The 27,759-nt window shown below is 41.6% G+C and overlaps 2 protein-coding genes across 2 annotated transcripts in view; both read right to left on the reverse strand.

Moving 5' to 3' along the window:
• Positions 1-9,591, reverse strand: part of epm2a (EPM2A glucan phosphatase, laforin) — a 17,654-nt gene extending 8,063 nt beyond the window's left edge. Inside the window, exons 1-2 of the mRNA XM_048597083.1 lie at positions 9,228-9,591; positions 3,749-3,923 (exon numbers count right to left, since the gene is read on the reverse strand). Coding sequence (XP_048453040.1) covers positions 3,749-3,923; positions 9,228-9,468 — 416 coding nt within the window. The 5' untranslated portion in view covers positions 9,469-9,591. The remainder of the gene's footprint in view (positions 1-3,748; positions 3,924-9,227) is intronic.
• A 986-nt stretch (positions 9,592-10,577) lies between these two features.
• selenol (selenoprotein L) lies at positions 10,578-26,904 on the reverse strand. Its single transcript, XM_048596574.1, has 9 exons — positions 26,704-26,904; positions 24,667-24,745; positions 24,140-24,193; positions 22,669-22,714; positions 20,537-20,661; positions 19,568-19,682; positions 16,476-16,598; positions 13,132-13,269; positions 10,578-11,593 (listed from the first exon to the last, which is right to left on the reverse strand). Exons 1-6 carry the CDS (start codon positions 26,828-26,830, stop codon positions 19,610-19,612), a joined length of 504 nt encoding a protein of 167 aa, XP_048452531.1. The 5' UTR covers positions 26,831-26,904; the 3' UTR covers positions 10,578-11,593; positions 13,132-13,269; positions 16,476-16,598; positions 19,568-19,609.
• Positions 26,905-27,759: the final 855 nt, after the last annotated feature.

Raw genomic sequence — 27,759 nt, forward strand, 5'->3', positions numbered from 1 at the left:
TGCTGCTTGGCCTGCTGTGTTCATCCAGCCCTGCACCTTGTTGTCTCGGATTCTCCAGCATCTGCAGTTCCTACTATCTCTGATTCCCTTTTTAACCTCTAATGTGTGTGAGCCTGCCCAGGGTTATTCCCTCCTGACATTCCAAACTCTGACCTTACTCCCTCTCAATAGTGTCAAATGATGCCTGATGGTTCCTTTGCCAACTCTACACCCACTCAGTATCTGGTAAGTGATTAAGTTTATTCTATTTCAAGGGCTCAAAATAGTAGGGTGAGGCTGATGACATGAACCACACAATGATACTAATGCAGGAAAAACACCTGATTGGTGATTAGCATTGGTGAGTATCTCTTGCCTTTACAGTAAAAGTAAGTTCTTCAGTTTGTGCTTCAGTCTCTCTATTTCTTTTCTCTCTCTTAAAAACAACTTGTTATAATACTAATGTAAGGAAAGTTAATTACAATGAAGTATAAAGAGTGGGGGCTTCTTCAAGTGTAAAGAGCAGGGATACTACAGTAATTAATCATTAAATTAAATAAAATATGATAGTGATGACAGAATGAGAGATGTATTTCTGTTGCAGCATGTGGAAGCTGTTAGACATCAATGTGATCCAGTGTAAACTCATCTGCAGTAATTGTTCATAACTCAAGGAACTTCAGATCTGAGTTGAGGAGCTGGAATCCAAGCTGAAAATATTGCACCAGCTCAGAGAAGGGGAAAGCTACCTGAACACTTTTCTCCAGGAGTCAGTCACACCCTCAGACTAGTTTATTTGTATTTAGTTCGTGATCAGGGACAAGAGGGTGTGATTACAGGTGAGGCAGGTATAAGAACCCAGAGGGCTTTGTTTGAGGAGCCTCAGTCGCTATAACTGTCCAGCAGTTATGAGATTCTTGCAAACCAGGTAGACGAGAGCTGGGATTGCAGGGAGGATGAGTGAACTTTCATAGCGGCTTGGTCAAGAGAGCCAATCAAGTGGCAGGAGAGAATTTCTTCCTTTCATTGTCACTAGGTCAAAATCCTGAGATTCCATTCCTAACAGCATTGTGGCTGTATCTACACCACATGGACTGCAGTGATTCAAGGTGATGGCTCACCACCAACTTCTCAAGAGCAGTAAGTTATGATAAGGTATTTAAACATAGTCCACAAAGGACCATAGATATTGAACTCCATAATATATATATAATATTTATATATAGCTTGAGGGGGGTCAACGCTGCAAGGATGGATCAAGGTGAGGAGACAAGCTTCATGAATGACCACAGTTGGTGCAGGAATTGAACCTGTGTTTTTATTATTCAGCATCACACACTAGCCATCTCACTAATTAAAATAATTGACTTCCACAGGGTAATTAGCGATGGACAATAAATGATACCTATACCAGTGATATTTGCATTCTATGTAAGGGTTTAAAAAAGTACTAGAACGCTTCTCTGGAGTAAAGATATCTAAGAGGGATAGCATTAATAGTTAGAGGATAGTCACAGAAGAGGTAAGATGATGAGTAGATGAAGAAATCGAGATTGCAGGGAAGGCATGGAAGCAATACTGAATTTGAACATTACCAAGGGGGTTGTTATGTTCTGCAATGTGTTACTTGAAAAGATGGTGGAAGCAGATCCCATAGTAACTTACAGAAAATAACTGAATAAATATTGGAAAAAAATCTATAGGGCCTTTGAGAAGAGAGCAGATTAATTAGCTAACTGTATCTGAGCCAGCATAGACACAATGGTCTAAATTGCCTTTATCTGTTCTACCATTTCAAGAATCTATACCGCAGTTCTCATCGTGGAGGTGAGCATTGGAATCACAGAACCGCTAGTGTAGAACAATTAGAGCCAGTTGTTACTCAAAAAAATGGGCCCCGAGAATAATTTGAAGAATGGATGTTCTTTTGTGTTACTCCTCAAATTAATAGGCTTCTAAAGCATTTATTGGTTATTACAAAAATTAAGATACATTGTGGTATTTATGGCCATAATTCCAAATACAAAGGAAACCTAAGGAAATACCTTGTTAGTTCACCAGAAAATTATACTACAATTCTTAAATGCGCAAACTTTTCAAGTCAGGTTTCATCAAATTCTGAGGTATTTGTCCAAACCCCCAATCTTCTTTTCCCAACTCTGCTACATGAGAATCTGCATCTTTCATAGCTTTACTTTAATCAGCCATTCTCCCTTACCATGCTTTAACAAGGATAATTCTCTAAACACTTGTGGTTTCATTTTGATTGAAATATTAAATCATTCAATTGGTGAGAGTAATAGTGAGATTAATGAAAAAGTCCCCCTTACGGTCATGATATCAAATGACTACATTCCATTCCAGATGTAATTTTGGAAGAAGCATCCTTGAAGGGCATTTAACTTCCATAAAAATGCTACTTAATTCATAATTTTGCACTGTGAGATCTACAGAGGAATGAAAGAAGCCTATGTCTTAATCTCTTATTGACTGAAGCTCTCTGATACAACATTTAATTCCTACTGACTAACCGGACTTTGCAAAAACATACTTATTCATAACAAAGCGAACTTTTACAACATTGTTCATTCAGTCTTTCAGTAGATTCTCACTTAAAAGGTAGAAGTTGTTATGAAGAAATTAAGAACCAATCACTTCGTGAAAGAATTCAGCAGAAACATCTTTATCCAGACCGCAATGAGCAGTCCACGTCCAAATGCTGCAAGAACTGGACAATATCCAAGTTTGGGAAGACAATTGGCAAGTAACATTTGCACTACACAATAACAGCAATGACCATCTCCAAAAAGAGCGAACACAATCATTGTTCCTTGATATTCAATGACATTATTGTTGCCAAATCTCCCACTATCAACATCCTAGAGATTACCATTGACCAGAAACTAAACTGGATTAGTCATATCAAAAGGAGGTCAGAGGTGAGTAACTCACCTCCTGACTCCCCAGAACTCCCCACTTGGCTGGATGATTACAGCTCCAACAACACTCGTGAAACTTGACACCATCCAGGTCAAAGTAGCCTGCTTGATTGGTACCACATCCACAGCTATTCAGAACCGCCACCACTGACACTCAGTAGCAGCAGTGTGTACTATCTATAAGATGCACAGCAGAAATTCACCAAGGCTCCTTAGACAGCACCTCCCAAAACCATAACCACCTCCATGTAGAAGCACAAGGGGAGCAGATACATGGGAACACTACCACCTGCAAGTTTCCCTCCAAACTACATACCATCCTGACTTGGAAATACATATCTGTTCCTTTAGTGTCACTCGGTTAAAATTCTGGAACTCCCTCCCTTACAACGTTGTGGGTCTGTCTACATCATAGTTCAAGAAGGCAGCTTACCACTACCTTCTCAAGGGTAACAACAGAAGGGCAATAAATGTTGGCCCAGCCAGTAACACCCACATCCCATGAATGAGTCTAAAAAATGTGGGACTCGCTGCCACATGGTGTGGTTAAGACAAGTAACGTAGTCACATTTAAAGAGAAACTTGATAATTCCAGAAGTAGAAAGAGATAGAACATTATATTGTTATAGTGAATTAAAGAAATCTAGAAGGAAGGCTCTTGTGAAGTATAAATGTCAGAATGGATCGATGGGGCTAAATGAGCAATTTCTGTGCTGTACATAATTAGTCATTCTATGTATCCATTGTAATCCCTGACCTGTAAGCATCCTGTGTTAATGTGCAGCACTGTCTGACAGAGTGACTAGATTAGGTATTCCTGGCTGGTTTACCTGGAGTAATGCATAGCCTGGTGATCAGCTATGTGAAAGTAGAAATCAGTGGTGTGCTTCATTTCATTTGAATATCCACTCTCCTCAATATAATGCCCAACAGGGTAACAGTAAACACCGTCCACCAAATTGCTATCATCGTATTCACAGCAGCGATCGTGTAAAGGTCCATTTCCTGAAAAGGATAAAAAAAAGTCACGCTTTTCTGAGTTGAGCAGTGCATTCAGAATTCAATCATTGCCAAGGAAATACAGTCCTAATGTGGAGGAGATGCCACCTTTCAAATGAAATGTTGAACTGTGGCTCTGTCTGCTCTCTAAAAGTGGATGTAAAGACTCCACAGTTACTAGTTCAAAGAATTGCAGGGAGGTTCTCCCTGGTAAACCAACCAATAATTATCCCTCAACCAATATCAGTAAAACAGATTATCTGATCATTATCACCTTGGCAGCAGCAAGCTCCCATGAACAGTCACAAAATAAATGACAACTAACTGTATATTCTTAGTACTAAACCAAAATACTGCAGAATGTGAAATCTGAAATAAATAACAGAAAATACTAGAAATACTTGGAAATTCTGATAGCAGTATGGAGTGGATGTTTCATTTAGGGCTTTCACAGTTTTATTATGGATGATTTTTTAAAATGATAGATTTTTTAAAAATTCTTTCATGGAATGTGGGCAAGTCTGGCATTCATTGCCCATCCCTAATTGGCCTTGATCTGAATAGATTACTCGACTGCTTCAGAAGGCACTTAAGAATCAATTACATTGCTGTGGGCCTGAGTCACATGTAGGACATACCAGGTAAGAATAGCAGATTTCCTTCCCTAATGGACATAAGTAAACCAGATGGATTTATCCAACAGTTGACGATAGTTTCATTGTCAACATTACTAAGACTAGCTTTTAATTCCAGATTTATTAATTGAAATTAAATTCTGCCAGTCACTGTGGTGGGACATGAACCAGGATCCTCAGAACCTTTGTCCGGGCCATCTCCCCAGAGCAGGCCACAGGGAAAGTTTGCATGCTTTCCTTTATCGCTGCAGGAAAAGTGTTTGTATCTGCCTGTTAACATTTCCTCTGAAAGGCAGTATCTCCATCAGCGAGCATTCCTTCAGAATTATACTGGGACTGCCAGCCTGCATCATGTGGTGAAGTGTCTGGAGTTAGGATTGAACTGAAGACCTTTAGATATAGCAAGAACACCAACCACTGAGCCACAGCTGATTCTCAGTAAGTTTGTATAATTTTACACATTACATTAATCCCGACAGAGACAAAATATTCAGATTCCACTTCAACTACAGGAATTATGCACATGATTGAATCATTAAATGATAGACCTCAGAAGCAACCCATTTGGCCCACTGCACTGTGCTGGCTTTTTCCCTAGATGTTTTGCCGATTATCTTAAATCTATTTCTGTTAGTTGCCAACTGCTGGATGTTTTTAAGGTGTTTTCGGTCACAATTATCTAATATAAGCAGTCAACAATTTGTAAGTTTCTTGAACTTGTTAAAAATTGAAACAAGGGGAGGCAATGGCCTAGTGGAATTATCGCTGGACTGTTAATCCAGAGGCCCAGATAACATTCTGGGGACCTGGGTTCAAATTCCGCCACAGCAGATGGTGGAATTTGAATTCAATAAAAATATCTGGAATTAAGAATGTAATGATGACTGTGAATCCATTGTTGGGATTGTTGGGAAAAACCCACCTGGGTCACAAATGTCCTTTACCTGGTCTGGCCTACATGTGACTCCAGACCCACAGCAATGTGGTTGACTCTGAACTGCCCTCTGGGTAGTTAGGGATGGGCAATAAATGCTCCCTAGCCAGTGACACCCTCATCCTGTGAATAAATAAAGGAAAAAATATAAAGTGGCCTTTTGGATAAGAAATATCAGTAAATTAGATTTTAAAAACTATACGACCATGACAATTGAGGGTGTCACTGATACCAGATGACGAACAGGCTGTGTGTTGGTCTAAGTGGTTAGTACTGCTGCCTCACAGCACCAGGGACCCGGGTTCAATTCCAGCCTCAGTCTGTGTGGAGTTTGCACATTCTGTGTCTGCCTGGGTTTCCTCCGAGTGCTCTGGTTTCCTCCCACAGTCCAAAAATGTGTAGGTTAGTGGATTGGCCATGCAAAATTGCCCATAGTGTCCAGGGATGTATAGGTTAGGTGGGTTAGCTAAGGGAAATGCAAAGTTACAAGGATAGAGTAGCGGAGCAAGTCAGGGTGGGATGCTGCTCAGAGAGTCAGTGTGAACTTGTTGGGCCGCTGGGCCTATTTCCACACTGTAGGGATTCTATAGTTAAACTTATCAAGGAGGTATCCTGCTCCCTAGCTAGGGGGGGTTAGGGAACTCTTCCCTATACATCATCCTCTTCCTCTAGTCCATCTTTCATTCAGCGAAGACAGCTCTCTGAGGACCGCCTGATGTGAATTCAGAGAAACATAGAAGATAGGATTAGTCCTTTTGACCCCTCGAGCCTGTTCTGTCATTCAATATGATTATGGCTGATCATCAAGCTCAATATCCTAAAATCACCGTCCCCCATATACCTTTAGCCACAAGAGCTATGTCTACCTCCTTCTTGAAAACCTCAACCACTTTCTCTGGTAGTGAATTCCACAGGCTCACCACTCTCTGGGTGAAGCAATTTTCCTCATCTCAGTCCTAAAATGTTTACCTGTTATCCTTCAACTATGACCCCTGGTTCTGGACTCCCCCAACACTTCCCTGTCTCAATTTACAGCCATTCAAATAATAATCTGCCTTGCTATTTTTGCTACCAAAGTGGATAACCTCACATTTATCCACATTATACTACATTTGCCCACTCGCTCAGCCTATCCAAATTACACTGCAACACTTCTGCACCCTCTTCATTGCTCACCTGCCCACCCAGCTTTGTGTCATTTCCAAATCTTGCTATATTACATTTAGTTCCCTCATCTAAATCATTAATATATGTTGTGAATAACTGGTGTCCTAGTACTGATCCCTGCAGTACCCTGTTTGCCATTCAGAAAAAGATGCATTTATTCCTACCCTCTGTTTCCTGTCTACTGACTAATTTTCTATCCATCTCAATACACTAACCCAGTCCCATGCACTTTAATTTTACACATAAATCTCTTATATGGGATTTTGTTGAAAGCCTTCTGAAAGTCCAAATAAACCATATCCACTACCTGTCCCTCATCAATTCTATATGTTACATCCTCGAAGAATACCTGTAGAATCTGTCAAGCATGATTTCCCTTTTATAAATGAATGTTGGCTGTGTCTGATTCTACCACTATTTTCTAAGTGCTCTGCTATAAAATCCTTCATCATGGAGTCCAGCACCTTCGTCACTACCAATGTCGAAGCACAGGTCTACTCTCTCCCACTTCAAATAGTGGGGTTACATTACCCAGTCTCCAATCTGTGGGAATTGTTCCACAGTCTAAAGAATCTTGGAAGATGACCGCCAACACATCCACTATTTCTAGGGCCACTTTTTTAACTACTTTGAAATATATACTTTTAGGCCCTGAGGATTTATCAGCCTTCAATCACATCAATTTCTCCCACACCATTTCTCTACTAATACAGATTTGCTTCAGTTCCTCCCTGTCACTAAACTCTGAGTTCCCCAACATTTCTGGTACATTTTTCATGTCCTGTTTGGTGAAGACAGAAGGAAAGTATGAGTTTAGTTCATCAACTATATCTTTATTCCTCATTATAAATTCCTCAGTTTCTGGCTGTAAGGGACTTACATTAATTTTCACCAATCTTTTCCCTATGCTCTGAGCACTTATTGTTAATTCATATTTCTAGGTGGCATGTAATTTGCACTGTATCAATCAACTATCTGAACCCTTTTGGCCAATGGCCATGGGACAGCTACTCAATGACATTCGATGACCATTGTCCCCTTGACTACCTTTCATCTGAGGGTTAGTTTACCATTCTTTCTAAGAACAAATACTTTTTACACACTGATAATATGGCCAGATAAATTGTTAATGCTAGAACAATGGGCATCATAGCCACTATGTTTCTTGTTATTCTTCTCTTTGTCTTCATATGCTAGAATTTTGAAAAGCTAGAATTGCTGTAATTGCTGTAATAGTTGTTAAATGAAATCTCATGTTACACAGTAGATACTAGGCTGCTTGGCCTGCTGTGTTCATCCAGCCCTGCACCTTGTTGTCTCGGATTCTCCAGCATCTGCAGTTCCTACTATCTCAGATACTAGGAAAGTTCTGTTTTTAAAGAACCCTGATTTTCAACAGTCTGTTAAAATCTTTCATATTTTTAGATTAAAAATGTACTCACTTTTCAAAATGTACTCACCTCCCCTACCACAAAGGATAATGTCCCTTTTATTACACAAACTACAGTCTGTTTATACTGACAGCTCAGTGTCAGTGCCCAGTGTCAGGTGGTATCCAGCCTTGGTCAGTGTCCAGTGAGTGTTCCCAGTTTAGGTCAGTGCCCTGTGTTTTTTCAGTGTCTGTTATATGTCACATGTCAATCAGTGACAAATGTATGTACCCAGGTTCAGTCAGAGCCCTCTGTGTGTAAGTTCTCAGTGCCAGTCAGACTCCAGTGTCAATTAGAGCCCAGTGTCAGTTTTAGTCAGTGTGCTGTTTTCTCAGTGTCTGTTATATGTCAAATGTCAGTGACAAATGTATGCACTCAGGTTCAGTCAGTGCCCAGCATCAGTGATCAGTGCAGTCAGAGCCCAGTGTCAGCCAGTGCCTACTGTCAGTCAGTGCCAAGTGTTAGTCAATGCCCAGTTTCAGTCAATTCCTAGTACCTAGTGTCAGTCAGAGCTGGTGTCCAGTGTTGGTTTCAATCAGTGCACTGTGTTCTTTCAGTGTCTGTTATGCATCAAATGCCAGTCAGTGACAAATGTATGTACCTAGGTTCAGTCAGTGCCAACTATCAGTGATCAGTGTCAATCTGTGCCCAGCATCAGTGACCATGTCAAAGCCCAGAGTCAGTCAGTGCCCAGTTTCAGTCATTTCCTAGTGCCCAGTGTCTGCCAATGCCAAATGTCAGTCAGTGCCTAGTATCAGTAGGAGCGCAGTGTCAGTCACAGTCCAGTGTCAGCACCCACTGTCAGTCAGAGCCCAGTACCCGGTGTCAGTCAGTGCCTAGTGCCAATATCAGTCATAGCCCCGAAACGTCAGCCTTTCTGCTCCTATGATGCTGCTTGGCCTGCTGTGTTCATCCAGCTCTACACCTTGTTGTGCTCAGTGTCAGTCAGAACCCAGTGTCAGTCAGTGCCTCATGTCAGCCAGAGTCCAGTGTCAGTCACATCCTAGTGTCAGTCAGAGTCCAGTGTTAGCCAGTGCCCAGTGCCAGTGTCAGAGCCTAGTGTCATTCAGAGCCCAGTGTGTCAGTGTCAGAGCCCAGTGTCAGTCAGTGTCCTCTGGCGGCCTGCAGTTACGGTGCTCAGTACCTTCCCAGATGAATTTTCCGCCGATCTTTTTGGCGAACTTGAACCAGAAGGTTTCTCTGCTGGGTTCCTGCAGTAGGACCTCAGCGGTCCAAAAGGACGGTTCATTGATTGCACTGCTCTCCGCTACCATGGGCAGCGCTCGCCCGGGATCCCAGTGTCCCAGCTCCGGCCTGGATCCGCACAGAAACAGCTGCACATCTTGCTCTTCCACGGTCACCACCAGCCCAAACCTCAGCAACATTGCGGGGCGGCAAGCCCGGGCCAGAGCGATGCGGAGTCGGGAAACTAAACTCTGGCTCAGGGAGCAGTGAGCTTCCCAGTTTCGGCGTCTGTCCCCGGCGCTCACTGGGCTCCCTGGAGGCTGGGGAAGGGACTGTGTGATTGGAACTCACCCAACCAACCCAAAATAACCCTGAAATATTTCCAACCAGGGAGCCACGTGAAAGCAAGTGCCAGGACTGCTCAAAAACTGATTTGAACAGTTGCTCAGTGCTCACTGCCATTCCTGTATTTCCCCTCCTAAACATTTCTCCAGCTTTACTGTGACTTTGTTGTGTTTTGCTGTTTTAATCGCTTCCAGTTTTACTCCCAGAATGCAACTGTCTGATCTTCGTTCTCAAACTATATCTTTCTTTCAGATGTATCCATTTTAAGATTGACCCCGCTCCTGGAAAGGTTAACTGAGGAAAGTGATCCAAATGTACAGGTAACCCCTTCTGCCAAAATCCACAGTAAAGCAATGAGGAGAGAGGGAGCAGGCAGACCCTGGGTTAGGGTACTCCTAACAGCCTCTAGGATCTGTGGAGCATGAAACAAAGTTAACATTTCAAATCCACTGTTCCAAAGAATCATTTTGGATTTGAAATGTTAACTCTGTTTCTCTCTCTCTGCAGATGCTGCCAGACCTGCTGAGTTTCCCCAGCACTTTATCTTTGTAGTGATGCAGGTCATGTTCATGTTCTGTAAATAGGTGCACTACTGCAACAAGTGTAACATTGTTTAAACAGGACTCTTCTAGTTAGACCAGAAAGATGGATAAGGTATTTTACTAGTTCAGTGATGCTAGGCACTAACAGGTGACACTGACATTGATCAATAATAAGTGGGCACTTACAGATACTGGGGACATACAGACACCAGTCAGTGACACTAGTCACTGACACTGGTCACTAACCGTGGGCATTAACAGATACTGGTCAGGCGCTGGTCACTAACAGACCACCAATGCCAAAACAGCAGAGTGTTTCAATCCAGTGAACTGCTGGAACCTGATACCAATGAGCGCCGAGAGAGAATAACACATTCACAAACAGCATAGAGAATGGAACAAATGTCACACAGACAGAATGGTTAGCTCTTTGTGAATAAGTATTTATTGATTCACCTACAAAATATTTTAGACTATCACAAAAGATATAACCTTTGACTTTCTGCAGCAATGTGAATTAAGTAATAGAAAAATCAAGACGTATTCAATCTTTTAATAATGAATTGTTTCAATGCCAAGTTATCAATCACAGTGAGCGAACTTGTAAGTAGATGCCTCGTGTTTTAAGGAGTCATGCTGACCTGTTTTACATCAAGCAGTACTATTCAGACACCCTGAGTGATAGCACTGCCTTCATACACACAAAAGAAGCAAGGACCCTTTACAACAGCTGTTCACCACCTCCCACACATCATACTAAAAACACTAAATTCTTCACACTGATTTCATTTTTCAATGAACAGCATCCACAGGAAAAACAATTAAACTTCCAAGTCAGTTTTGCCAAAATACTTGACCTGTCTCAATTCAGATACTGTGTTCAGTTCTTAGCATCTTAGAATGGGTGGGCAATGTGAGAAAAGAAAATCAGAGTGGCCCACTCCAGTTTTCCCAGCATTTTGTTTAAAGAGACAGATGATCATAACGAGTGAGTAATTCTTGACCCTTTTTGATCCCAGTCAATTTTCCTCAAAGCACCATGAGGAAATTCTGACATAAATAAGCTGCAGTGAAATCATCTGGAAATCACATCACCTTTCGTCCTCGACCTTCTCCTAGATGTCAATGGATCCCAACCATATCCACCATTTCCCACTGCCAAATGTGCCCCTGAACAAAATCCAACCCTTGCTGCTTTAAGACAGTCAAACCTATCATTAATTATTTGTCAGCCTCTTTAATATCTTGTGTGAATTAATGGAACAAAACCCAGGATCAAGGAACCCTCTCCAAGTAAAAATATTCTTGCTGTCCTACATGAGCAGCTTTATTGCATGGCAAGCAGTATTTCCGATAAGTCAGGTCTGTCAGTTGGGTTGCTGCTGGGATGGAAGAAGATCACGGTCCCATTTTGATTCAAACCAAAGTCACCACCAAGCTGTCGGGGAAGAAAAATAAATGATGAGATACCCCTTCGAATCTTGGGGGATGCGATTTAGAGAAGCAAGGCCCAACCCTCACTTAGATACCAGCACAGATCAGAAAGGAAGTTCTGATGAAAGGTCATCGACCTCTGTTCCTCTATCCACACCGATGCTGCCTCACCTGCCAAATATTTTCAGTATTTTCTGCTTTTATTTCGGAAAGAGTTTCTGTAATGCTGCGCTGTCAGAGGTGTGCTGTCTTTCAATTGGCATGTTAGTCCGAGGCCTCAGCTGCCAGTTTGGGTGGATGTTAAAGATCCCACAGCTATTTTGATCCTACTTTGAAGAAGAGCAGGGAGTTCTCCTTGGTGACCTGGTCAATATTTATCCCTCAATTGACATCACAGTAGAACATATTAAAATATCTTTATCTGCTGTTTATGGGAGCTTGCAGGATGCACATTGCTGCCGGTTTCCTACATTATGACAGTGACTACACTTCAAAAAATACTTGCTTATCTGCTAAATGATGAGATGTTTGGAACTTGTGAAAATTGCTGCACAAAGCAATTCTATCTTTTAAAGTGTCTTTCATGACCTCAGGATGTCTGAAAGCACTTCACAGGGAAATAAGATTATCTCAAATCTGGTTACCAACACTTCTGCAAGTGGGAAACAGCTTCTCTCTACCTAATCTATCAAAACCCACTTGTCATTTGGAACACGTCTATTATATGCCTCTAAACCATCAATGGAGAAATTCAGTTAACTACTAAAAAGATGATCTAATGACAGATAAAATTGCCTGAACTTAATATACTAGCGAATAAAATATTTGTGTGTATCAGATAATAGCACATTTTGAGAATTGCATTTATATAGCACCATTTACAATCACTGAGTGTCCCAAAGCACCTCCAATCAAACAAGACATTTTTGAACTGTGCTCACTCCAAAGTAATGTAAGAAATGCAGTACCCAATTGAACACTGCAAGGTCTAACAAACAACAATACAGTAATAACAGGATAATCTGCTTTAATGATGTTGTTGAGGAAAGTCAATAAGCCAGAGCACTGGACTTGCTCTTCTTCAAAGACTGCAGTGGGATCTTTCATGGTTGGCCTTGGCTGAACACCTCATCAGGAAGTTGGCGCTCTGACAATGTAGCACCCCTCCAGATTCATACCAGGTCTGTCAACCCAGATTTTGTGCTCAAGTCACTGGAGCAGGACTTGATCAAGTGACTGCACTTCCAAAGGCAGCCAAGGTTGACACTTGTATTCACAGCAAGGGACTGGAACATTAGGAAATTCATGCATGTTGTATCTTTTGTCATTCCCTTTTCAATTATTACAGTTCACAGCTGATCACATATAGCAGCAAAGGAAGAAGGAACAGCTAGAAAGATCTTGGCAAAAGACTGCAGTCTGTGGTGCCTTATTTTGAAAATGCCTGTTCAGATGCTGGAGGTGTTCAACATTATGCCAAGTGTCAAGGATGTCAGTACATAATTTTTATTAGGTTATTTAATTGAGGTGTGCATAACTGACCTGGTGAGGATCATCCACAATGTTTTCTATTTTCTTTGGCAAGGAGCGACTGCAGACTATTTGTTCAGCATAGTAGGTAAGTACACTGACATTCCAGACTTTTTCAACGGATGCTCCCAAACCAAATGCATGATACAACTACAAAAGAGACAGATGAGATTTAAGTGTTACTAGAACTCTGCGAAGCACAATGGGCATGAGGTTTCACCCCAGTCTGTGGCCTTGCACTTTCCATAAATATGAAGTTTGCTTAACCCTCTAAACCTCTGAGATAACAATGCTCCTTCTTCTTTTGACCTAGGGCATCCCAGATTCTCATCACTTCACACTGATAGCCATGCCCTCAGCTGTTTAGGTATTCAGCTCCAGAATTTCCCCTCTCTAAACCTCTCTGCATCTCCCTCATAAATTGCTTCTTGGACCAAGCTTTCTCTCTCACCTACCCTAATATCTCCTTATGTGCTCAATGTCAAATTTTGCTTAAAGATGGAACACTTGAGGCCTTTTTACAACATTCATAGGTGCTATGAAAATGGAATTTGTCACCATGGATTTCCTCTCCACCTGGGTTATCAGGCAAGTTCTTATATCAGGAAGGTGACCATTCTCCTTCAAACCTGGTAGTTCTCAATCAGTCGCCCAGCAAATGGGTTTAAATTCTCACCTTTTCAAGAATCTAGAACTAATCTGAATTGAGCAAGATCAGGTTTAGTGATTCCAAGGAGAAAATATCCCAAATTAGTGACAGTTTAGTAATCTTGAGGCCCATGTAATTTTTTCATTCCATGTAGATCTTGAGAGAGCAGCCTCCAGATGATAGCCCAACTGGAGTATGCCATTCTCCATAGCTCTTTCTTTAAGCCTATAACTACGGCTTTAGTCAAGGGGTTCTGGAAGGCAGAGAACCATAACTTTGTTGTGATCGAGTCATACGGCACAGGAGGCCACTTGGCCCATTATACCTGAGCCAGCTCTTTGAAAGCGCTATCCAATTAGGTCCACTCCCCTGTTCTCTCCTCAAAGCCTTGCAAATGTTTCCTTTTTTAAATATTTAACTAACTCTCCTTCCAATTTAATATTGAATCTGTTTCCACCATAGTTTCAGGCAGTGAATTCGAGATCAGAACAGTTCACTAGGTAAAAAACATTCTCCTCATCTCCTTCCTGGTTCCTTTACCCAAATTACCTTAAACCTCTTGTTCCCAAAGCCTGAAACTGTTGTTAGCAACTCTCCAAGACCATTCATGATTGTAAGTACCTGTATGATATCTTCTCAACTTCCTTACAGCCAGCTAACTTCCCAGCTCAAACTTGCAGAATGTTGCAGCATGCCTAGGTACCTCAGAGTTTGTGGGGTAAATGATGCAATCACCCACAGAACTGTTTGGGCAGCTTTTGCTGTCAGACATGGTGGGGTGAGCACTAAAGGCAAACAAGCTGGAACAATAGCATAATGTCACAGACAGCTTTAGACACAAGGACTCAAATTTTAAAATAGAGAGGTTATTGGACTGGGTATCAATGTGGGTCAGTGAGCACAGAGCGGTGACTGAGCGAAGCTTGGTGTGTGTTAAGATAAGGGCAGCTACATCTTGGATGAGTTCCAGTTTGTGAAGGGTGTACGGAGGCTGTGAAAACCTGCCAAGACATCATGGGAATCGTCAAGTCTGCAGATGTGAGAGTTCCAGCAGCTGAAGAGCTGGGGCAGCGATGGGTAATGTTTCAAAAGTGGATGTTGGTGTCCTTGGCGACGGAGTGGATATGGAGTAGGAAGTTTCACTCAGGGTCCAGTAGGGCACTATAAAAGTAGAATAGTTGTAGTGTGTGGAATGCAGTAACTATAGAAATCAGTTAGAACCAGAGAGAAGTAAACCTGCTCCAGAGACTTAACTCTTTCTCAAACAGAGACAGAGTTATACAGCATGAAAACGGATCCTTCAGTCCAACTCTCCCACACCAACCAGACATCCCATTCTGACCTAGTCCCATTTGCCAGCATTTTGCCCATATCCCTCCAAACCCTTCCTATTCATTTAACCACCCAGATAGCTTTTCAAGGTAGTAATTGTACCCACCTCCACCATACATGATCAAAAACAGTTAAAATGAAGCATCTCAGCAGTGGAGTTAGAAAGGAGAGAGAGATGGACAGAGTGAGAAAACAAACACAAAACAAAAACATGGGAGAGATGAAAGTGTACCATGAAAAGCAACAGAGGGAAAAAAATTGAAGTAGATGTGAGAAAAGAAACTCAACAGGGCTGGCAGCATCTGTTGAGAGAAAGCAATGTCAATGTTTTGGATCCAGTAACCCTTCATCAGACTCTTCTACTTTTCACAGATGCTGCCGAACCTGCTGAGTTTCTCCAGCTATTTCTGTTTTTGTTTCAGATTCCCAGCATCCACAGTTCTTTACTTCTTATAAGAAAAGAAGCTTGGGTCTGTAAGAGGAAAACTGAACTGCTACAAAGTTTCAGATTCATTTGTTTAAAAAAACTTCTGTCTGAAGCGAATTCTCAAAAACATACTTTAGCTTAATACGAAACATAAAGTTAGTATGGGGTCAAATTGCTTCAGAGATTCCAAGCGAGAGACAGACATGTAGAATTAATCACTAACAGGATATGAAGGTATTCACCAGGAATAAAGGATTTCAGATATGTGAAGATTTAATAGAAGTGTTGAAAACAATGTTTGGATGTTATAGATGGGGTTAACTGTTTCCACTGGCAGAAGGATCAGTAATCAGATGACACAGATGTTACATAATGTAGGAGAATTGTATTTTTACACAGTGGGTTTTTGTGATCTGGAAAACACTGCTTGAAAAGGTGGTTGAAGCAAATTCGAAAGAAAAACTTTTAAAAGGCGATTGAATTGGTAAAGTTGCAGGGCCACTCAATAGAGCAGGGAGAGTGGCATTATTTGGGTAGCTCAGATAAACAGCTGTTCCAGGCACAATGGGCTAGCAATTCACCAAGGCATGTTCAATAGCGCCTTTCAAATCCATGACTTTACCACCTAGGACAAGGACAGCAGATATATGGGAACACCACTGCCTACATGTTCTCCTCCAAGTCTCATACTATCCTGACATAGAAATATACCTCCATTCCTTCACCATCACTTGGTCAAAATCCTGGAATGCCCCTGTACCTAAGACCGCACAGATTCCTCAAGCACAGATAATCAATAAATACTGGCCAAGCCAGTGATCTTCACATCCTGGAAATGAATAAATAATTTTTAGAAATAAAATGACTCTCTTTGAATGCAGTAGAATGCTATCAGATCTCCTGAGATTGCTGTGTTTACGTTGGGAACTGTGGAAAGTGTGAAAGTACCTGGCGACTGGGATCCAACAACATGTCATAGGGACACTTTGTCTCCTGAAGCCACTGGAGTGCACCTTCACGGCAGCCAAACGAGATCACTAGAACCTTCAGTGGCACAGCATCCAGACTGCTCTGCACCAAACATAACAAAAACCAAGAATTAACAGAGCTTCCCAATCAATAACAGCTTGCATTTATATAGCACCTCAGAATGATATCAGCAATGTTGCCTTAAATTTTCTTTGCTATGTGTTGCCTATTCATTGCACTGTGTAGTATGATCGTAGTTTAGCAAAATATTGGTTATCAGACAAAACCCCAAGTCACTTGAAGAGATATTGGGACAGGTAATCAAAGGCTTGGGCTAAAGAAGTACATCTTAGAGGAAGGCAGAGAGGTAGCAAAGTTTAAAGAGGGAACCCAAAGAAAAGGGCCAAAGGCACAGCTACCAAAGATGAGGCAATGTAAATAAGGTATACTCAGCTATGAAGACTCCTGGTCCCGTAATGCCTCTATATATATATATATATATATATATATCCTCATTCACATTTTCAAATCTCTCCATTGCCTTAGGTCTCTTCATCTCTGGGCCTTCCTCCAATTTCACAATCATCTACCAGATTTCTATAGCTCACTATCCTGACCTGCCTCTGAATTACAGAACTGTTAGGGAGTAGAGAAGAGGCCGTTTGACCCATTGTGTCTGCACTAGATCTCTGAATGAACATTATGACTTAGCACCATTCTCCTGCCTTTCCCCCATAACCCTGAATATTGCTTCAGTTTAAATATTGTACTCTTGAATGCCTCAATTGATCTTGCCTCCAACACCCTCCAGGCCATGTGTTCCATCCCTGAACCATGTGTTGTTTGATAAGATTTTCTCACACCACATTTGCTTCTTTTGCAACCTGTGCCCTCTCATTCTCAATGCTTTTATGACAGGGAACAGTTTCTTCCTATTTACTCTGCCAAGACCCCTCATGATTTTCATAAAAATCACAATCACTGAATCACAAGATTCCAGTTCAAGTCAGCTCCAAATCTTGAACACAAAAATTGAGGCTGGGTCTCTGGTACGGTAAAGTCCTTTACTGTTAGAAGCACAGAAAATAGGAGCAGGAGTAGGCCATTCAGCCCTTTAAGCCTGCTCTACCATTCAATATGATCATGGCTGACCTGTGAGATGCCATCTTACAGATGAAACATTAAACTAAGGCCCTGTCTACCTCCTTGAATGCATGTAAAAGTTTGAATGGCGTTATTTTGCCCACAGCAGGAGAGTTTTCCCTGATGACTTGGTCAATATTTATCGCACAATCAACAATGCTGAAACAGATTGTCCGGTTATTATCATGTTGCTGTTTGTAAAACTTTGCGACAAGAATATTAGCTGCTGTGTTACCTCATTACAACAGTGACAAAACTTCAAAGAATACTCTAATAAAACAAAGAACTGGAGATGCTGAGATCTGAAACAAAAACAGAAATTGCTGGTGAAATTGGCAGCATCTGTGGAAGAAAAGCAGAGTTAATGTTTCGAGTCCAGTGACTCTTCATCAGAATGATGTATGCAGATTTTAATCGCACTCTGATTGATGGTCATGTCTTAAGCTGCCTAGGCATGAAGCTATGGAATTCTTCTCCTAAACACTCTACCTCTTCTTTGTCCTCTAAAACCTACATCCTCGATTAAGCTCTTGGTCATGTATCCTAACTCTTGAACTGGTTCAGTGTCAAATTCTGTCCATGATGTGCCCTGGGCATTAAAAGTGCTGTACAAATGCAAGTGGATGTTTTTCAATACATTTATAGTGCTACAGATGATTCCCTTATAACAGCAAATTAAAGCTGGACATTAAAAATACAATATAAAAACCGAAAGAACTGCAGACGCTGTTAATCAGAAACAAAAACAAAGTTGCTGGAAAAGCTCAGCAGGTCTGGCAGCATCTGTGAAGGAGAAAACAGAGTTAACGTTTCTGGTCCGGTGACCCTTCCTCAGAACTGTTGTGATTAAAAATACAATATTCATATATTCCTTGACATTTAATGTTATTACCATCATTAAATCCCCCACTATCCATATCCTGGAGGTTAACATTGTCTAGAAACTGAACTGCACTGGCCATATAAACACAGTGGCTACAAGAGCAGGTCAGAGGCGAGGAATACTGCAGCACGTAACTCACCTGACTCCTCAAAGCCTAAACACCATCTACAAGGCACAAGTCAGAAGTATGATGGAATACTCCCACTTGCAGCTCCAACAACACTCGAGAAGCTTGATGCCACTGAGGATAAAACAGGCCACTTGACTGGCATCCCATCTGACATCTTCAACATTCATTCCCTTCACCAACGCACAGTAGCAGCAGTGCAGACTATCTAAAAGATGTACTGCAACGTTTCACCACATCTTCTTAGACAGCATTATCCAAACCCAGGAGCTCTGCTGTCTGGAAGGACAGGACAGCAGATACATGGGAACACCACTACCCTGAAAGTTCCCCTCCCTGCCATCCACCATCCTGACTTGGAAACATATCAAAAAATATGTTCCTTCACAGGTTGCTGTTCAATTCCCTCCCTATCACTACCGCAGGGTCCCAACTGCAGTGGTTCAAGATAGTGGCTCACCACCACCTTCTCTAGGCCAATTAGTGATGGGCAATTAATATTGGCCTAGCCAGCAATGCCCACATCCCAGGAAAGAATTAAAAACTCCCATGTTGTTGGGAAACCTGATATCTTGCCTCTGTGAGGGTAAATGATGGGAATTGGAGAAGTGGCCTTAATTGTACGTACTCCCACAAAACTCTGAAATAATTAAATATTGAATCAGAAATGTTGAAAACAAATGTTGCTTTTCGGAGACCACTCAAGAAGATGAAATCCATCACTGGTATGCACAATTTATTCAGATACCTTCAGTATTGGCCAACACCAGTTAGCAGGGGATGAAGTAGGTGAGTTAACTGTACCATAACTAGGGCCAAACTGTTCGTCTCTGCCCAAAATGGCCACAGTTAACATTTACAACAGTTTGCCTTACTTGTCTGATTTTAAGGAACTGCTTAATTTAGAGTGAATTGTACCTGATTCTTCTGAAGCTGTGCCAAATGATCTCGTCATGGTAGTCATGCAAAATGTCTCAGCAAGACAAGCAACAGCTTCTCCCGATGCTGGAGGATCTCCTCAAGTTGAACTTCCCTAAAATGGACATGAAAAATGAGGAGAAGCCAGGTTAAAACAGCGTACCTACTTACTACGCACGCTTCCCACGAAAGTGGGAATTCAGGGACTAAAGAGATTTCCCAAAGGAGGCGCAGAGATCTGAAAAGATGGAATCTACTTGGAAATTTAGAGGGGAAGAGTTGGATTTCAAGTGGAAGGGTTGTGAAATTTAAATTGATGAACTTTGATGTAAAGTTAAAAGTTTTTTAAAAAAATGTATTCTTTGATAGAATGGGCCAAAACCAACACTTGTTTCCCCATGCCTTATTGTCTTTGATGTGAGTGACTTGCTCGGATATTCCAAAGAGTTAAGAGACAACCACGTTACTATACATCTGGAGTCACATGTAGGCCAGGCTAGTAAATGGCAGATTTCCTTTTTACAAGGACATCAAGATGAACTAGATTTACAAAAATCAATGAAGTTTCATTGTCACCATTACCAGGACTAGGTTTCAATTCCAGATTTTAATAAAACTTAAATTCCACCAATTGCCTTAATGTGATTTGAACCCATTTCCTGCTAGTGTTAATGTAAGCCTCTGAATTATTAGTAGTGACATTCCTACTATACCTGCCACCCACAATCTATTAAAGGCTCCAGTTGCCTCTCCTCAATCCTGACTTCGCTTCTGCTTCTGTCAAAGTTTGGATCTCTTTAGGTGAGCAGACAATATATTCTCAATTGCTGCCTACTTAATTTACGAAAATAGGCATGTTTTCAAAAGGATTATTATGTGGTTAATTGGCAATTTTTTTCGACCATGGATGTGGAAAGAATTTTCCAGGATATTTTCTACAGTGTACCCAGAATTAGAATGAGCGCTTACCTCCCACTTCTCGCTTCAGTGAATGTCATGTGCCCAGGAACCTGTGTTCCCAATTTCAACTGGGCCTGTAAACAGTTGGCCTTTAATCCGGCATCCACCTCACTCAGGAAGCTGTTCCACTCCAGCTAGGATCACAGAGACAAAACGGGTACCAGTTAGTGTGACGGGCGTGTGCTAACTGGAAAATCAACTTGGTCCCCTGTGCGATCCAAGCTCATGCATCTCATTAGGAATGGACCTGAGTCACTGGGCCACAAATGACTTGGATATGTATAAACTCCAGGAATATCCTATCAATTCCAATATCATAAGGGCTGCAGTTCCTTGAGAGGACCACTACAATGTGCACATTCGACAACCAGGGGATGGCAATAATGCCATCCTTGCCAATAGTACCCAAATCCCAAGAACAAACAAGTCATCAATAAAAGAAGATGCTCTGATTTGATGACCGTGCAAAAGCAAGGAATAAAAGGACTGACTGACTTATTGCAAGTGAATTAGCCATTTACATTACAATAAGGGCTACAATTCAAAAGTATTTCATTGACTTCAAAGTGCTTCATGTCTTTCCAAGGATGTGAAAGGAGCTATATAAATTCAAACACATTCATTCTTCTTGAGGTTCTAGATGGCTAATTCTTCAAAGTGTCTTCAATTGTCGTCAGCAAGTCTTGGTGGTTGTAGAGTACGTTACAGTTTCAATCAATGGATGTTTAGATTACTACAGAAATTGTGATGATCACAGAGACTTGGGCAGGACTGAGTATTGAATATTTCTGAATATAAAGTCTACAGGAAAGACAGAAAGGAAGGAAAGGGGGATGGATGGTTGTTTTGTTTAACAGGAAGTTTGCTGTTCTGTAGAGAAAAGATGACCCAGCAGGGTCAGGGTAAAACCTATTTGACTCAAGCTAAGGAAAAAAAAGCTGTAATTACATTGGTCGACATAGCCTTCAGATCACTCACTAGCAAGAAAGATGTAGAGGAACAAATTTACAGGGAAATAACAGGTGAAAAAAATTATAGAGGAGTTATAATGAGGGATTTTAAATGTCTTAAAAATGGGGATAGTGACAGTGTAAAGGGCAGAGAAAGACAAAGGTTTTTGAGTGTGTTCCAGAGAATTTTCTGCAGTCCAATGAGAAAAGAGGAATTTCTATACCTCAGTCTTGGGAACGAAGTGGACCAAGTGGATTAAGTGTCAATAGTGGAATATTTAGTCAAGGTGATCATTGTATCAAAAGGTTTAGGTTGGCTAAAGAAAGGAACAAGGAACAAGCAAGGAAGCCCTATTTTAACGAGATAAGAAAGGATTTAACCCAGATAAATTGGAAACAAAAGGTTGTCAGGCAAAACTGTAACTGAACAATTAAAGTTAAACTTTACATTTACAGAAGATATAGTTCTGACACAGTCAAAGTATATTCCCATGGAAGGAGAAAAGATGGGGCAAACAATTCCTGAGCTCCATGGATGACAAAATAGGTAGAGATTAAGGTGAAGAAAAAGTGTCAGGTAGGTAATACAACTGAGAACCAGACTGAATATAGAAGGTTCAGAGGGGAATTGAGAAAGTAAATAAGAGAAGCAAAGAGATGGTATAAGAAGGGACAGGCAGCTAATGTAAAAAGGAATCCAAAAGTCTTCTAGAGGCAAATAAATAGTCAATAAAGATGATAAATACAGGAGTGGGGCTAATCAGGGAAAAAAAGAAGGGAATGTATGTACCAAAACTGTGTGTATAGCTAAGGTATTAAATTGATACTCTGCATCTGTTTTTACCAAGGAAGAAGATGTTATGCAGATCATGGCGAAACAGAAGGTAATTTGGACACTGGAAGGGTTTAAAATTAAAAAGGAGGTATAGGGTGCCTCCACCTGAAGTTGGCACGGCACCAAGATTGGATAAGAAACGTTTAAGAACACTGGGGGAAGTGAGATCAGAAATTATGGAGGCACTGGCCATTATTTTTCAGACATTCTCAGACTCCGACATGGAGCTAGGAGACTGGAGAACAGCAAATATTACACCCCTGTTCAAAAAAGGAAAGCCTGAATGGTTTTAATAAGTCAGCATGCAAATAATCACTATGCATTAGTCAATATATAGACATCTTAAAATCTATTACCTCAAATTGTAGCAAATCTTCTACGTGATCCCGGACAGAAGCAGAGCTGTTGTTTATAAAATATATAAATAGTTTGAGGTAAGTGGTGTCCAATACATCGCTATACTCAAGACACACAAACTGAACTTTACTCACCACCAACATCTAGATACCTCAGCCTTGGGAATGAGGTGGACCAAGTGGATCAAGTGTGAATATTGGAACATTTAGTCAAAGGTGATCGTTGTATCAAACGGTTTAGGTTGGCTAAAGAAAGGGGCAAGGAACAAGCAAGGAAAGCCTCCCTAATTCGCCCTGCATGGTTTTTGAGGATAGAACATTAAAGGTCAATTGATTTGAGGTGTTTAGAAGGATTAAGGTATTAAGGAACTATTCCCTTTCATAAGAGAGCACAGAAGAAAGGTCATAAATCTTAAAATTAGTGCTAGGCTATCTAGGAGTTAATATCAAAAAGCCCTTCTTCAAAAGGGAGGGACAATCTGTAAATCCCCATTCCAAAAAGGCTGTTAAAACTGGGGCCTGGGGACATTATCAATCTCAGCTATGAAATGTTCAATCTTATTCATCAAAGGTATTAATGGTTACAAAACTAAAGTGAGCAAACGGATCATGTTGTAGAACAAAGAGACCTAAGGGTTCAGGTACATAATTCTTTGAAGTTTGCATCACATGTAGACAGGGTGCTTAAGAAGGCTTTTAGCATACTTGCCTTCATTGCTCAGACCTTTCAGTATAGGAGTTGGGATGTCATGTTGAGGTTATACAGTACATTGATGAGGCCTCTTCTGGAGTACCTTGCCCAGTTCTGGTTGCCGTGCTATAGGAAGGATATTATTAAGCTGGAGAGGGTTCAAAAAAGATTTACCACAATTTTGCAAGGAATGGAGGTTTGAGTTACAAGGAGAGGCTGGATAGGTTAAGACGTTTTTCACTGGAGTGTAGAAAGTTGAGGGGTGACCTTATAGAAGTTTATAAAATCATAAGGGGTATAGATAAGGTGAATGGCAAGTGTCTTTTCTCTAAGATGAGCGATTTCATGAATAGAGGTCATATTTAAGTGAGAGGAGAAAAAAATTAAAAGGGACATGAGGGGCATTTTTTATACAGAGTGTGGTTCAAGTATCGAGTGAATTTCTAGAGGAAGTGGTGGATGCAAGTACAGTAATGTTTAAAAGATATTTCGAGAAGTACATGAATAAGAAATGTTTGGAGGGATATGGGCCAAGATCACAGGTGTGACCAGTTTACTTTGGTATTATGGTTGGCATGGACTGGTTGGTCCAAAGGATCTGTTTCCGTGTTATATGACTCTATGACTCTAAGATACAGATCACCCATGATCTTGTGAATGGCAGAACAGGCTCAAAGGACTGAATGGGCTCCTCCAGTTCCAATGATTTTTCCACCCGTAAGAGAATCAACACAATCCCACACATTATAAGATGCTGAAACAATCTCTCAGAATACTCACTGATAAAATGTCTCCCATAGGTCTTCAGCCTCACTTCTCTTGTGCACATGCAAACTGTAGTGACGGAGAAAACATTCTTTGATTAGTTTTAAATGAAAACAAAATCCATAAGTTTGATTTTTTTTGTTGAAATTTACATTAAGATGGCACCCGTGACAGATTGCATCTATCAGTCCTGTGTCAGCGGGGAGACTCTTGCCTTGGAGTGAGAAGGTTGTGGGTTCAGGACCCATATGCATCATGCAGGCTGACAACCCCAGTGCAATACTAGGGGAATTCTGCACTATCAGAGGTGCCATCCTTTGTTCCCATAGGAAGAGTGGGGAAGTTCTACCCAGTGGTTTGGGCAATATTTATCCCTCAACCAGCATTTTTAAAACTGACCATCTGATCATTGGGACTTTAACACATTCAAATTGACTGCCATATTTCCTACACTACCACAGTTTATACAGATTCTTTATGCTGCTGACCAACATGTAAAAATCACCAAAATTTGGTCTCAGGGAACTGGTCCCATTGCTTACCTGTTGAGAAAGTTTGCATACAAGTGAATCATTCCACCCATGCGTCCTATCTTCTGAGAAACAAACTCTTGCAACATTTCTGAAAATCAAAAAACAGGCAAAGGAGGATGTCATTAGATAAATTCAGGGGATTTGGGAAGCTGAAGTGGGTTAAATGGAATTAAGATTAAACATGGTCGCCACAGGGCACAAGTAAGAAGGTAAGGAATGTTTACTTGACTGTCTCCAATGAAGTGGTTCCAAAAACTGCCAAGGCTCAATCTTAAATCAGCAGAATAGTAAAAACATATGTGGGCAATCTTTGGACCCATGCCTCATGCCCCCCCAACCTTAATGTCCTAAGGCACTGGTTGCATGGGGTCCACTTACCAAGGGAAGTGTGATTTGATAATCACTCCACTCTCTTGGAAACTGCAGGCTCCTTGTCAACACAGAAATTTCAGCCTTCATCTAGTCCACCACCCTTTCATCTGCATTATAAGTTGTGGTAGAGTAGGAAGGTGATGGTATGGACAAACGATAGGAGCAACAGGTTGGGGACAGAGTGTGGGAAACAGAATCATGATGGTGCAAGAGGCCATTCAGTCCACTGGGACTGCACCAGGTCTATTACCTAGTGCTAATTTCCTTTCTTTTCTCTTTATTGCTGCACACCATTTCTATCCATATTTGAGCCATCTTGAATGCTCAAATGAATGTTCTACCACATTTCTGGGCAGTTCATTCCATTTCCTAAATACTTGCTGAGTGAAAAAGTTTTTCCTCACTTCCCCCTTACTTCCTTTGCATAGCACTGTCGTCCATACTTTGGATACTTCATACATTTAGCTTATGTATTAAAAACACTTTACCCAAGTGCTCTTGGCAGTGAGTTGGACAAAAAGACACAGAATTCAGTTTGTGGTTCAACACCATTTTATTAACAAAATATTCCTTACGAAAACACTATATAAGCATTTCCCAAATTCCCACAATATTTACTCTATTTAGCTCTGTCTGTCTGAGAAAGGATATTGCCCACAAAGATCCACATGTATGAGCAGGGCCTTTGGAATCTCCTTCCTTTTCGATGCAAGACTGGTTCTCTTACATGAAGGTGTGTCTTGCAGGTAGAACTTTTCTTTCCCTATCTCTCTCTTCCCCAGTGGTCAGAGTTCCACTGCTGGGCCAGGTCAAGTCTTCATTGTGTCTTCACTGTGGGCCTGGCTTCCAGGTATGTATATTTTTATTCCCCCTTGCACCAGATCTTACAGAATGTTCTGCGGCCTTTGAACAATGGAGACTGAACTGGGATCAAATTATCCATTGGGGTCATACCTACACCTTTCACTGTTGCCACTTCAGGAGGTGTAAAGTGCACATACTCAGGCAATCAAGATGCCAAAAAGTCTGATGGATACTGCTCCAATACACAATCCTCAGGCTGGTTGAAACTGATTCCCCTTGAACCTTAGTAACCTCCTTGAGCTTGGTTTCCATGTTCTTTGCAGCCAATAGCTGATGGCTGCTGTTTAATTTAGTTGGGCCAATTTTCTATCAGGCCTGATTTTTCTGGCTGTAGGCCAATTTAAAATGTTCAATTTCGGTCTGATCAATCTATGCCCTCCCATTCTTTTTTTCTTTTACAAGCAGAAACGTTTTCTCCCTATCTATTCTACCCAGCTCGCTCCTGGTTTTGAAAACTGCTATCAGATCTCTTCCCAGCCTTTTCCTCTGCAAGGACAGCCGTCCCAACTTCTTCAAACTACCTCCATAACTTTAGTTTCTCGTTCCTGGAACCATTCTTGCAAATTGCTTCTGCACTCTCTCCTACGTATTTACATCTTCCCTATAATGTGGAGCCCAGAACTGTACACAGTACTCCAACTGAGGTTTATCAAATGTCGGGAGAGAGGGAATGGGGAAGGCTGGGTTGGGGTGAAGGAGGCAGGAATGGGGAAAGCTAGTGTCTGGGGGTGAGTGCAGAGTACGCTGACTCTAACTTGAAGCACCAAGGGGGCCAATCATCCATCCTTCCCCCGGCCCGACCTCTCTCACCAGGAGCCGCTCCTCCTCCACCACAGCTGTCCGCCTTGGCCGCAGCTAGGATCGCCCTGCCGGCCCGCGACAGCTCGCCCAGGGCCCGCAGCAGCGCCTCTTCCCCGGGGCCCGGCTCCCGCTCCATCACTGTCTGGCTGCACCTTACTGAGGGAGAGGCGGGATCTGTTTCCGCAATTTTACTCCACTCTGTTTCTCTCCTGGTGGCAGTTAAGTGTATACGTTGGTTCCTCTTTATTTCCCCTCCCCCTCTCTTTCCTGCAAGTTTCACTTCTGTATATTTTCTAAAATGTTCAGCTGCAGTTAAAGACCAGATTAAACAACCCCTTGCTTTCGGTGGATGGTCTTATGCAGTGGTAGGGGGTTTGATCCCCAGGTCAAAGCCTGCTTTGTTTCTGGTGAAGGGGAGAATAAATCTTACAGCACACGACCTATCGAGTCTGTGCCAGTACCTTGCGTATTTAACACCAAGCACTGGATTATGCGGAAAGGTCACCGGACCCAAACGTTAACTCTGATTTTTTTCTTCACAGATACTGCCAGACCTGCTGAGCATTTCCAGCAACTTCTGTTTTTGTTACTGGATAATACGGTTTTGAGAAGTGCTATACCGATGCAAATGTGTACTGACTGCACTCTCCTAGTTTTTTTTGCCGAGTTTTCCTTTTCAGAAGATCTGTTAAGTAACGATTCTCATCTCCCTCAAGTTCTGTTGCTAGTTTCCTACCTTATATCTGGTCCCTGATATCACAACAGTGAGACTGCATGAGAGACAGTAGGAACTGCAGATGCTGGAGAATCTGAGATAACAAGGTGTAGAGCTGGATGAACACAGCAGGCCGAGGAGCAGGAAGGCTGACGTTTCGGGCCTGGACCCTTCTGCTCCTCTGATGCTGCTTGGCCTGCTGTGTTCATCCAGCTCTACACCTTGTTCTCTCTAGTGAGACTGCATGGATCATTTATTCCCCCTCGAAATATACATTATTCATAAAATTTGTAAAAAAAGTCATAAAAACATTTCAACTTGAAGCTTATGCATTGTGTGAAATGGGATGC

This window comes from Rhincodon typus, chromosome 5 (assembly GCF_021869965.1).
Source record: "Rhincodon typus isolate 14 chromosome 5, sRhiTyp1.1, whole genome shotgun sequence".
Lineage (NCBI taxonomy): Eukaryota > Metazoa > Chordata > Chondrichthyes > Orectolobiformes > Rhincodontidae > Rhincodon > Rhincodon typus.